Below are 11897 nucleotides of genomic sequence, written 5' to 3'. Positions count from 1 at the left end.
TAAACATTTATGTTCTTTGTACTAATCACCAATGTAATTTTATTACTGTAAATTTGAAAATATTCACAATGATTTTTATTTTGCATAACATGTAGAAAATAAGTGGGAGTATAGATTGAAGCATTTTTTCCCCGTCAATGCTGAATTTATGTTATATTTTAATCTACAGGTGATTTTATTAATCATGGAGGATCTGGGGGAAGCAATGCTGAGCCAGGTGGCCCTGGAACTGTGTACTTGCATAAATTACCTGAACTTTTGGCGAACGGCTCTGTTCCATTGAGTTTCAGTGACAACAGAACTTTATACCTTAACAACAAGGGGTATGAGCCTCGTGATCCATACAGGAACTTGACTGATTTGTATGCATCTTACCCGAATGCAAGTGGTGTTGCCTGGATCTGGCCTGGTTCCTATCCTCCTTCAGTTACAGTTGCACAGCCGGGTATCAGTACAATCAAAGATGTTACCTTAGACTATTTGAAGGTAGGCAGACTTGTATTGTAATTTCAATTTCAAGGGTCCATACAAAATATTATATCAGATCTAATTATTTTCTTTGATGTAAATTAAAATAGAAAACAGGAACAACATTTAAGAAGATGCATGAAATGATCAGGGCAAGCAGAATTAAAATGTATTAAAAATGTATCTCATAATTTTGATTAAAAGATGGATGTTCATTTTGTTTATAGCACATGAATATTTACAGAATTTCAAAGTTAAAACAATGTTAAAATGACTAACATATAATATGGGTAAAAAGATAAAATCCATTGTAAATGGATCTTTCAGAATCATTTATAATTAATATTTACATAACAAATATCATTACCTAAAATATGTAATATTTTCATAATCCTAATAAAAATGATTTTTCTTGTTTTCCAGGTTTATGAGAAAGCACAAATGGGTATGGTAAGACCTGTACATACAGAGAAAATAGATCTAGATGCCATGTACACGGAGGGTGACCGTACCGGACATGTACATATAGGATATAACCAAACATTGTTTATAGGTATGTTGTATTGTTTGGTTAATAAAGCCAAAATTTTATCATGAGTTATAAGCCTTTTCAATGATAATTTTAGTTTTGTAGAAAAGCCAGTCTTTATAGTAAAAATGAGGCCAAATTACAAATTGAATGCTTTATCCCTTATTTTAGTATGTTAATTTTAGAATAGCTTTGAATAGAGATTGGAGGTTCCAAATTAAAGCAGAAAAATGCCATAGCAAAGGAACTTTAAAAATTAAAAAAATAAAAAAGGCCTGTGGGGATACTCTAGATTGAGACACATCTAATTCCTTATGATAATCGTGCCTGAAACATTTTCAGTTTTTGCATTTTTGGCGTTCATTAAGTTTTCCATTTTTTACCATTTTATAGATTTGTTTAGAAAAATATTTGAATTTACTTTGTAATGAATCTTTAGGTACTGGACAGCTACCTCTTGATGTATCTCTCTACCACGGTAGTGCTACAACATTACAAGGTGAACTCCGTGTTGCCGGGGTAACCGTCATGATAGAAGGTGTGGTTGACAATGTGGAAAACATGACCATTGTTGATGGTGGTATGTTCTTTTGTTTAGTTCTACTTTTCAATATTTGAAAGGCGATAAACGGCCTTCTCGTAGTGTTGTTTTCTAAAATACCCAAGAGCAAGAATACCAATACAAGCAATGATATAGGCTGATGCCAGTTATGTCACTGAGTCAGAACAAATTTTCCAAAAATAAGTACAAAGTAACCAATTTTTGAAAATCATTATTTTTGTAGTTATAAAAATGCTTTAAACATTTTTGTGTGTTTCATCACAAAAAAAATACTATTTTCTTTATATTTTTTATCGAGTCTTCACACATCCTTGGCATTGCTAGACTTCCAACAGTATAGAATGGAGAGGTCTCTTTGAATGACTTCACATTTGAACCTATTTTACCCTTAAAGAAATTGTTCTTTGAGTTACAATGAAGAAATACTTATATGTTATCTTTCAAAATTCAAAAATCACCCTGCACCAACAGATTAAGTATTTAAGTATGAAAAACTAGTATAAGAAAAGTAACATTATCAGATAATTATAGAAATAATTATGATAAAAGCAAGAAATCTTTTGTACACTTGCTAGTAGATCCAAATCTACATATTAAAGATGTGGCTTCCAGTAAATGGTTCACAGCTAGTCTGTATAGATGAGGTTTTACTGTATCTTGTCAATAATACAGGTACCCTGAAGATCAACTACATGATGGACCTTGACTTCCAGCGTATAGATGCTATCTCCTTTACCTCATTCAGTATCAGAAACCGAGGTTCCCTCATCATGAACAATGACGAGTTTCAGCATAGAATGACTGGACAAAACATGCAGGTAAGCTATCATTTAAATGCTTGTTTCGTGTGTAAGCTGGTTACAAAACTAAGCTATGAAAGAGTAGTGGATCAAGTCAAGCGCATTCTTTTGCCAATAATAATAAAACATTATTTGACATGAGAGATGTTGCACTTTTCCATTATCCCTCATGAACAGATTCTATAAAACCAAGTCTGCAATTTTCATGTAATTTTGTAGTTTTTCGCTGTTTCCGAGGAATCTTACCCCTTTTTAGCTCACCTGTCACAAAGTGACAGGGTGAGCTTTTGTGATCGCTTTTCGTCCGGCGTCCGTCCGTCGTCCGTCCGTCATCCGTCCGTCGTCCGTCCGTCGTCCGTAAACTTTTACTTTAAATGACATCTCCTCATAAACCACTAGGCCAATTTCATCCAAACTTCACAGGAATGTTCCTTTGGTGGTCACCTTTAAAAATTGTTCAAAGAATTTAATTCCATGCAGAACTCTGGTTGCCATGGCAACCGAAAGAAAAAACTTTAAATATCTTCTTTTAAAAAACCCTAAGAGCTAGAGCTTAGATATTTGGCATGAAACATCTTCTAGTAAGTGTCTACCAAGTTTGTTCAAATAAAAGCACTGGGGTCAAAATTGGCCCCGCCCCAGGGGGTCATTGATTTTCCCTATATGCATATAGTAAAAACTTAAAAAATTCTTCTTTTAAAGAACCCAAAGAGCTAGAGCTAAGATATTTAGCATGAAACATGTTCTAATGAGTGTCTACCAAGTTTGTTCAAATAAAAGCCCTGGGGTCCAAATTGGCCCCGCCCCAGGGGGTCATTGATTTTCCCTATATGCATATAGTAAAAACTTATAAAATCTTCTTTTAAAGAACCCAAAGAGCTAGAGCTAAGATATTTAGCATGAAACATCCTCTAATGGGTGTTTACCAAGTTTGTTCAAATAAAAGCCCTGGGGTCAAAATTGGCCCCGCCCCGGGGGGTCATTGATTTTCCCTATATGCATATAGTAAAAACTTAAAAAAATCTTCTTTTAAAGAACCCAAAGAGCTAGAGCTAAGATATTTAGCATGAAACATGTTCTAATGGATGTCTACCAAGTTTGTTTAAATAAAAGCCCTGGGGTCAAAATTCGCCCCGCCCCGGGGGTCATTGATTTTCCTTATATGTGTATAGCTAAAACTTAAAAAGTCTTCGTTGTAAAAAAAACTAATAGCTAGAGTTTAGATACTAAGCATGAAACATCTTCTAGTGAGTGTCTACCAAGTTTGTTCTTATAAAAGCCCTGGGGTTAAAATTGGTCCCGCCTCGGGGGTCATTTATTTTCCTTATATGTGTATAACAAAAACTTAAAAAATCTTCTTTAAAAAAACTCAAATAGCTAGAGTTTAGATATTAAGCATGAAGCATCTTCTAGTGAGTGTCTACAAAGTTTGTTCAAATGAAAGCCCTTGGGTCAAAATTGGCCCCGCCCCGGGGGACATTCATTTTCCTTATATGTGTATAGCAAAAACTTAAAAATCTTCTTTGAAAAAACCCGAATAGCTAGAGTTTAGATATTAAGCATGAAACATTTTCTAGTAAGTGTCTACAAAGATTGTTCAAATAAAAGCCCTGGGGTCAAAACTGGCCCTGCCCCAGGTGTGTCATTGTTTTTAACTATATGTGTAAAGAAAAAACTTGACCAGCTAGACCTTAGATGTTTAGCATGAAACATCTTCTAATGGGTGTCTACCAAGTTTGTTCAAATAAAAGCCCTGGGATTTAAACTGGCCCCGCTCCGGGGGCCTATATACAGGTGAGCGACTTCAGGGCCATCATGGCCCTCTTGTTATCATTTGTGTAGAAATTAGTTACAAATTGAATTTTCAACTGAATATCGAAAAATCTCATCCTCCACAGATCTTAAAGTTGGTCAGTAAGTAAGTGATCAATTATTTTGAAGCTTCTGTACATATTTGCAAGCTATTTCAATAATGTTTGTAAAAAATATTTGAAGACCTGAAGATGTGTATAATATTTATATATTATCATGCAGATCTATCCTGGAGGAACTTTACAAGCCAAACATCTGTATGTTAGTGTAGACACATTACTAGTAGATGTAATGGGAACATTTAATGCTGACAGTCTTGGATACTGTGACATGGGTATGTTGTACAAATACACTTTGCCTTGTTATGTACATTTACCTCCCTTAGTTAGTGATATTTTGTTATGCATGATAAGTGTATTACATATATATATTGCTCCAATTCATTTAAAAAAAAACGTTATGCTCTTCCATGTTAATTTATATATATAGAGGTCATTCTCATTTAAATCTGTTTTAAGCCATTTTCAATATATGTATATATATTTTTTTAAAACCATTTAGAAAAAAGTAAAATTACTTCTCAAACTGTAAAAATATCTCAAATGTTAATTAACACTAAAACCTATGATAGGTATAGAGATATGATAAAAGTAGCATTTTGTTTTGCTTTGCTATTCATACTCATTTTCACATATTCAGCATTTTCATTATACATGTACCATTATATATTGAGGTTACCACAACTATACTGATGCTTATCCTCTATTTATTTGTCTAGCCGGACCAGGTGCCGGATATTCAGTACAAGCTGGATCTGGTAACTTCTATGGTACCGGAGGAAGTCACGGAGGAGAAGCCGGTGCGGAGAACTCTACGATGACGGCTCCTTCGGCTTATGGGAACTTTATCTCTCCAGACAGGTTCGGTAGTGCTGGTGGTGATGCCGGCGCACAGAAAGGTTTGTGGTGGAATTATTAGATATTTGTTTTTATGGTAAATTAGTAAGACAAGAATAGAACTTATATTGTGAATTTTGCTTGGTTTGAACATTTAAAAATCTGTGCTTTAACAATTTTCCCTGTTTATATTCCCTTTATTACATTATGAAAGTCAACAAAATTGGTTTTCAAACAATCTTTCATCCTGAAATTATGAAAGAAAGGAAGCAACAAATATTAAATGCTGATATTTTGTTCTGTAGGTGGTTGTGGAGGTGGTATATTGATTCTCAATGCCAACACATTGCTCAAAGTTGACGGAACTCTTAGTGCCAATGGCCAGGATGGTTCCTCCAATTCTGGTGGAGGGGCTGGTGGCAGTATATACGTGACAACACCAGAGTTTGATGGAACCGGAACTGTTGAGGTAACAAGCAAATTCATTTATTCCTTGTTCTTCTTGTACCAAATATTTTACTGTCAATATCTGGTGGCAAACATATATATGACAGAAATGGTGTTAAGCTAAAGGTAAGCTTAATAAAGATATATAACTTTTCTCTTTATCTAGGTCAAAGGTGGATCAGGAAGGAATGGTGGGGCTGGTGGCAGATTGGGTATTGCCTATGGATTTATTAACTTCATTGGAGAGTACTTTTCTGATGGTGGTGTAGGTAATGGTGGAGAAAATGCTGCTGCCGGGACCGTGTTCACCAAGGATACAGGAGTCAATGGAACTAAAACACTTAAAATCTATAATAGAAAGGGAGAAGGGGTAAGTTCTTCAAATTATCTCTGCTTTATGTATGGCACACTAATTAAGTCTCATAAAAATAATTTTCAAACAAAAATAATCATGATTTGCTTTTGATATATTACCTAAATGAATACTGTGTGAAATAAGAATGAAAGTAAACCTAATATTTCAGTGTGAAGTATATCATACCTTGCCATGTTTAAGCACAATTTTCATTGGTCAACTGCTTTCCCAAAGTTAGGATTTTTTTGTGTGTAAAATGTTGCATATTGATAAGTATATATACAATATTACTATTTATTTAATTTTACCCATGAAATATGGTGCTATATCAGTCAAATATCTTTCATATTTTTTTAAAATAAATATGAAATATAAATATGAAAGTGGGCGGAGTCAAAACTAATATTTATTTTAAGGGACTTCTTTCGCCGTTTTGTTTGAAAAATCTGATAAATACAAAACAACTTTTTCTTGAATATTGTTTTGAAAACTATCTAGCATGATAGAAAATGGTCGAACTAAGAAAATTAATCCGAACACCAATATCTTTAATTTAGTAATTAACGCTGTACAGACGTTTAAAGAGTTGTTTACATGACGTCACAATGTAGCGCCAAACAGCGCGTGCTTACGCATAAATTACTGCGCGCTGTACAATTGCAGTTGGTAGCAAGCAAGGGGATTCGTTACCATTTTCTTTGATAATGAAATTAAATAAAAAGGTTATTTTTTCGTTTTTTGTGAAATATGGTATATATCTTCACTCAACATGAAAAAATGCCACATATTTTCACTCGCCGTACCGGCTCGTGAATATATGTGGCATTTTATCATGTTTCGTGAAAATATATTCCATATTTCACGCAAACGAAAAAATATCCTCTTAATATTGGTAAGTAATATTTGACTTTTGTATGTCTATTACAGAATCGTAGGACAAGAATTTCTATCCCTCAAAGTAAGACCAGTGACCATGACATTGATACACTTGACCTTGGTGACTATGCTGAGGTTGGTCTCCTAGCAACAGATAATGATGGTAACCCGGTAACAGGCAGGCGTGACCTTTATCTTCAGGTAATTCATGTAGAATCATAAGGAAAAGAGATTTATTTATTATAAGTTATAACTTTTGTTCAGGAAATAATACTGTTAGTGAATTTGAATAAAAAGATCAAAACATTTTAAAATGAAATTTACAAGGCTTATAAAGATAGCAGAAATATTTTCTTTGATTAAATTAGAAATGTTTATATAATAAAAGAGGATACATATTTATGTAGATTATAAAACGATAGGTAGACATAGATACAAAATGCTTAAGATTAGAATGATACTTAAGCAAAGTTGATGTGATATAATTGTGATATTTTTATGTTTATCCTACCAGCTTGTTGAGGGTGATTACACAGCTACTGTTCATGTTGAAGAAGGCATGTGGTTGAACATAGACTTCAAAGATTCTGCCATGTTATCCTTCAGTGTTGCTGTTTACCCAGTATGTTTTCTTTATGTGATGTGAAATAAAATATAACATTTTATTATGTACAAGGGGAAAATAAAGGTTATTTCTCACATGGCAAATTCAGTGTGCATGAATTTGGAAGAGACTTGTGAACTATCTTTTAGCATTAAAATTGTTTAAGGAATAAATATTTTTAAGCTGTATCAAATGTTATATTGCTGTTAGCAACATATAATATCCATGTGACAAGTGCAAACCAAGGTCAGCAGCCATTTATGCCATCTAATCATGGTCTGCACTGTTCTGTATTTAGTCAGTACATGTATTTACATGTATTTTGTAAAATTTCCTAAAACGGGAGTGTGGTTTTGTCCAGATAGAAAGATGCACAAGTCTTTTTAAGATATTTAGTATTGAAAAGATTAAAAATCATGTACACTGACATATGAATGGTGTTACTTAAATATTCATTATTTGACAGTGTTGTTTTTTTCTTTACTCAGTATTTTAATTTTTTCTGTATTGAAATTCATCATTAATTTTCTCCCTTTATCAAGGATGGACAAGTCAACCTACCATCAGATACTTACCTTAAAGATGTTACAGTATATGACTATGGTGGTACAATCACTGGCCTTGAAACTTTTAACATTTCTCGTGGTGGTGCCGTCAAAGTGTACCCTCCCTCTGTCACTAACCCTCACTATAAATCTATCGTATACAACTTGAACACTATCAGCGTGCTAGATGGCGGGTTGTTTAGATACTATGGTACAGCTGAGGACGGAGATGTTTTGGAGGTTAACCTCGCTGGAGATCTCATGATTAGAGGTGGCGGTGAGATGCATGTCAACAAAATGAAGTTAGACGGTATGCTATTTATAGTATTTAATATTATACTATAAGGTTTGCCTCTTCTTATTAACAGTTAACAATTATTTTCATTCACCAGACACAGGTGCTTTATAAACAGCCATTTTCTTACATAAATTCTGATATAAGTACTTACACAAAAAAATGGTTTTAGAGATGTTTGAGCTATTATGACCACTAATAAATTGATATTTAGAAGATGGGAAATCAAATGCAGCTCTATATATTTATTATAAATATTAATTGATATTTTCATCTCGACAGCAGACAAAAATATTACAATTTATCAACTAATGATATAATTGAGTTTAACAATTTCAGAATTATTATTTTCTTAATTTTAATCTGTGCTTAAATTTTATTTGGTTTTGTTATCGAAGAATAATGATTGTTTAAAAGAATAGGGTTGGTAACAAGTTAATTCCAGTAATAATTATAGTATTTTGAATACTGCGTTTTGTCTTATATTTAAGATATCAACATTTTAATGAATTTGAATTAGGTTTAATAAGTTACGTTAAATAATTAATTTTGGTATGATTGACATTTTACAGCTGTCAACATCACAGTAGAATCTGAAGGTCTGCTCAGTGCTTCTAGTGGTGGTTACCTGCCAGGTGGTGGTGTTGGCGCAGGTATCGGTCACACTGTTGGTAGTTCCGGTGGCTCACACGGTGGTATCGGTGGTCAAGGCAGCAATGCCGATTATGCCGGCTTAGCTCATGGCAGTGTCCACCAGCCTAAAGCTTATGGTAGCGGCGGTGGTGTCGATACCTCAGCAAGTTATGGACGAGGCGGTGGGGTACTGGAGCTGACAGCTAGTGGGTATATAGAGGTAGACGGTGAGGTTAGAGCTGATGGAGAGGATGCCAATGAGACGGCTGTAGGTGGGGGAGCAGGTGGTTCCATCTTGATGAACTCTGACACATTCTCTGGTAAATACTCCATTCAACACATTAAGTTCACAGTTACATTCAAAACAGAATATTATAATGATTTATTCAAGCAAATCCTTTTATAATCTTTCGTCATTCAGTAAGTAATAAATTAAGAGTTGGAAAGCATTAAAAAAATCAGATTCATTCTTTAATTGTACCTGATTTGATATGTTAAGTGAAACTGCCATTTTTACCCCATCATTTGGTTTAAACATATTTATTTGATATATTTACATTTTGCATGAAGGATATTCATAGGATACATTTTGAGATTGGGTAGAAAGCTATGAAAGTTTATGAGTGTCCTTTCCCAACATAGGGAAGTTGACTCTATATTATCATTATCCATGTATAACTAATATTATTTTAACATTTTAGCCCAAAAAATCATTAAATTCTGAAAGTTCTTTTACCAATCTGAAATAAAATTACTAAAGTATTGACTTTTGTAAATTTAGGAACTGGTGTTATCTCTGCAAGTGGTGGAGCAGGTGCCTGCGTGCCACACTGTGCCAACTGTGACTCGTACAGAAGATGTTTGAGCTGTAAGTCAGGATACACCTGGGATCATTATATCTGTGTTGGTGCCTCAATCACTGCAGAAGTAAGCTATATGTCATATTATAAATCCTGATTTGTATAGGCTCTAGTTCAGTAAGTAATATATATGTATATATTTACTTCATTAAACTACTTTTGAAATTTGAACGTTAATTGTACTGAGATAAGGACCATAATTGAGAATTATTCACTCTTACACCTGTTAATGGCTATACATCTGATTTTTCTTAACTTATAAAAACATTTTTGAAGTTTTGTTTTGTTGCAAGTACATACATGCAGTGTTTTTGTAATGCCAGAAAAAGTTATTGGTTGAAAAAAAATACGATAATTTTTCATGATTTATATTTGATACATATTTTAGATTGCCGGTGGTGGTGGTGGTGGTGGCAGAGTTGCAGTATATGTTGACACGGAGAATACATTCCGTGGTGAATATCAGACTTATGGAGGTCAAGGTTTCTCAGAGAGTGGTGGCTCAGGCACTGTTTATGTCAAAGCCCCAGAAAATGCCAACGGAACCCAAGTGTCATCTCTCTACCTCGACAACCGTAAATCCATTCCTAAAGATACATACATTGATGATGTGACTCAGGACAGCTGCAGGACGTACATTATTACTGCCACGGGCGACACCAATGAGGACATGACCTTTGATCACGTTTATATTAACGGGGGTAGTCATTTGGCACTCAGAAAGACTGCCACATCTAATGTAGACATAACTATCAACATGTTGCATGGAGATTTATCAGGAATGATCCATAAAATCAGTTGAAACCCGGAAAAATCTCGTTAATTTTAAGTGATAGCCCCATTTCCCGGGTTTTTCCGAGTCCCATTTAAAACCGCAAAATCCCCTTTTCCCCCAGGTAAAGGGAAAAAAAAATTTGTATTTTTATATTGTTAGTTTTTAGGGAAAATCTGAAAATGTAATTTTTAGGGTTGTTTAAAAAGTTCAAACAGTTTTTTGGCTTAATGGTTTTATAATTTTAATAATGATCTTAGTAGAAAAAAATTTATTTTCAAGAAAAAAATTCCTGTTTTTTTTTGATGATGGGTATAACAATAATGTTTAATTTTTTTTAAACAGAGTTATATTCAAAGACCCGGGATAAAACTGACATATAAAGTTGAAAGGTGAAATTAAAAGGTGTTACAGAACCCTTTGTCTCGGACAGGGGTCAACTTTGGTTTTTGGTGAAAAAAGTAAGCATTTATTTTGTATTCAAAATTTTTTTTGTTTTTATATCTTTCAATAACAGTTGATATTGTATTGATCAGCAAGTTGTATGGAACATATTGGAGCAAATGCTTAACTTAGTTAGAATCTTATGCTATAAGTAAAATATTCTCTCAAAAATAATTTAATTTTAAGGTGGGCTTGTTTATGAATTGTTTCATGGATAACAGTTATTCATGTGAGAGAGGAATTTTAAAATTTAGCAGTATGGATTGTTTTGTATTAAAAACTCACAACTGCTCAATTTTTAGTGATTTTATTTGTTATATTGCATTAAAATACAACTGACTTATGGCTTTAACATTTTCTTGTTCTCTCAATTTAAAATTTGTTAACAGTATAACTGTTTTAATGTTTTCAGGGCTTTAGTGCTGGTCAGAACAAGTTGACATTTGCATTTGACAATGTTCAGATATATACGGATGGTAAAATGTCCTCTGATTACGTTGATGAGTTCACACCATCACTTGTAATACAGATAACAAATGAGCTACGCCTACATGCTGGAGCCACTATTGAGGTTAGATATCTGGTTTTTATTTTTTTTGTTATACATCTCATGATTTATTGACTATATACATATGGCATTATGTGACATCAGAGGGTAACAATTTGTATTGTCACATGGTAACATCATTGTTTTGACCAACCAGGGTGTCCGTTTGACCCTTGAAATGACTCTTTGACCCTTCAAATTTCCAAACTGGAGGGTCAAATTTTGTTAGAACATGGGGATTTGACCTTGTAGTCAATATGACCCTCAGGATTTTATGGCTGCCCACATACATTACCAAGCTACCAGATATCTGGTGCTGGATTTAAGTCATTAGGTTAGATGTCTATTTTGAATAGTTTTGTTTTGTTTGGTATGATAAATATCACTCCCAAAAGTGGTTGAAAAAATAAAATGATCATCCTTGACAAAGTAATGTCAACCATCGGACATCA

At 33.7% G+C, this 11897-nt stretch overlaps 1 protein-coding gene across 1 annotated transcript in view; it reads left to right on the top strand.

Moving 5' to 3' along the window:
* Positions 1–11897, top strand: part of LOC132729860 (uncharacterized) — a 157914-nt gene that overhangs the window by 51549 nt on the left and 94468 nt on the right. The window contains 16 exon segments of the mRNA XM_060715701.1: positions 170–486; positions 892–1021; positions 1437–1577; positions 2232–2377; positions 4394–4505; positions 4950–5129; positions 5373–5536; positions 5681–5884; positions 6797–6946; positions 7260–7367; positions 7892–8204; positions 8762–9142; positions 9604–9749; positions 10071–10479; positions 10972–10979; positions 11311–11469. Of these exon segments, the coding sequence (XP_060571684.1) occupies positions 170–486; positions 892–1021; positions 1437–1577; positions 2232–2377; positions 4394–4505; positions 4950–5129; positions 5373–5536; positions 5681–5884; positions 6797–6946; positions 7260–7367; positions 7892–8204; positions 8762–9142; positions 9604–9749; positions 10071–10479; positions 10972–10979; positions 11311–11469 (3068 nt within the window).

Source organism: Ruditapes philippinarum, unplaced genomic scaffold (assembly GCF_026571515.1).
Source record: "Ruditapes philippinarum isolate M1 unplaced genomic scaffold, ASM2657151v2 ctg417_1_1_1_1, whole genome shotgun sequence".
In the NCBI taxonomy this organism is placed as follows: domain Eukaryota; kingdom Metazoa; phylum Mollusca; class Bivalvia; order Venerida; family Veneridae; genus Ruditapes; species Ruditapes philippinarum.
The sequence above is the reverse complement of the archived record's forward strand: the minus strand, read 5'-3'. Positions and strand labels throughout refer to the sequence as shown.